Genomic DNA, 1,214 nt, shown 5'->3' on the forward strand with positions numbered 1-1,214 from the left:
TTTTGTTCTCTTCCCACTCTTTGAGTGGGAGAATTCTCTTTCAGCATAATCTGTCCTTCTCATGCTGGTCATCTATGTGCACCTTTGAGGGGACTTCTCTGGACACACCATTCTAGATTTACTTGAAGACTGCCATCACCCCAGAGGGCATGATATGAACTCAGCTCTCTCTCTAGTTCATAGAAAACTCGGAATCCAGTTTTGTGTTGCATCAGGCTTAAAAAAACTTTTTGAATCTATTTCCTTTTTAATTTTCTCTCTGACATTTGCATTTTTGTTTTATTTCCCCAGAATGCTTACAATGTGGATGAACTGAGGAAACCTCTCCGTAACATTCCCCACTTCTCCTTGAGGGCAACATTTCCATATTCGAGGACACCCACTGGACCAAAAAGAGACTCAGTCCCAAACCGTGCACACCAAAAACAATCAACGTCAGCTGTTAGCAGTGTTCCGGACTTCAAGGAATATGTTTCTCAAATTGTCCAGGATGCAGACAATGATCTACAGAATGTTCCAGCTGACACTATTCATTTGTACTGCTTAGAAGGAGAGTGCTCTCTAGCAGGGAGTCTTAGCTCCTTAAACTCCGTTAGTGGTGATGAAGATCTAAATTATGACTTCCTTCGTGAGTGGGGGTCAAAATTTGACAAGCTTAAAGAACTCTATGAGCCCTCACATGAACATTTGTAACTGGAGTTGAAGGACCTTGAGATGTTGCTGTGACAGATGGACACTACTTTTAAAAGACACCCTTTTTTATACATAAAGAACACCAAGTAATTTACTTGAAACGTGTTTTTAGTTACAATAGTATGAAATACTTTTCCCAGGAAAATAGTGTTTTTTTATATGTACTGTATAAATTGTTATTTAATGGTAGAAGGGTAAGGCTTTTAATTTTCTTGAAAACTTTGGAATGCAGGATTTGAGTACTGTGGAATTATAATATCCCTTTTTATTTGTCTAGAGCGCGGAAAGCTACTAGAATTGTCTTGGATGAAAGAACTTTCATTTTCTCCCTGATGTGACTTTTACTAGGGGTTAGCAATGCATAGGGCCCTCTTATTTTCAGCTGCATTCATTTTAGATGTCAAAATAAGGATTATAAAACTTAAATATAAAACATTTAAAATGCCTGCGTTTCTGGTCAGCTTTTCTCTTGAGCATCACCGAGGCCCGTGGGCAGTGCCCTCAGAACAGCCGCCTTCCCC

General features: G+C 39.4%; 1 protein-coding gene across 1 annotated transcript in view; it reads left to right on the forward strand.

Moving 5' to 3' along the window:
* LOC100545676 (neural-cadherin-like) overlaps nucleotides 1-1,121 on the forward strand; it is a 38,489-nt gene extending 37,368 nt beyond the window's left edge. Inside the window, exon 33 of the mRNA XM_031552968.1 lies at nucleotides 292-1,121. Within this exon, the coding sequence (XP_031408828.1) occupies nucleotides 292-693 (402 nt within the window). The 3' untranslated portion in view covers nucleotides 694-1,121. The remainder of the gene's footprint in view (nucleotides 1-291) is intronic.
* The last annotated feature ends 93 nt before the right edge of the window (nucleotides 1,122-1,214 follow it).

Source organism: Meleagris gallopavo, chromosome 3 (genome assembly GCF_000146605.3).
Source record: "Meleagris gallopavo isolate NT-WF06-2002-E0010 breed Aviagen turkey brand Nicholas breeding stock chromosome 3, Turkey_5.1, whole genome shotgun sequence".
Taxonomy (NCBI): domain Eukaryota; kingdom Metazoa; phylum Chordata; class Aves; order Galliformes; family Phasianidae; genus Meleagris; species Meleagris gallopavo.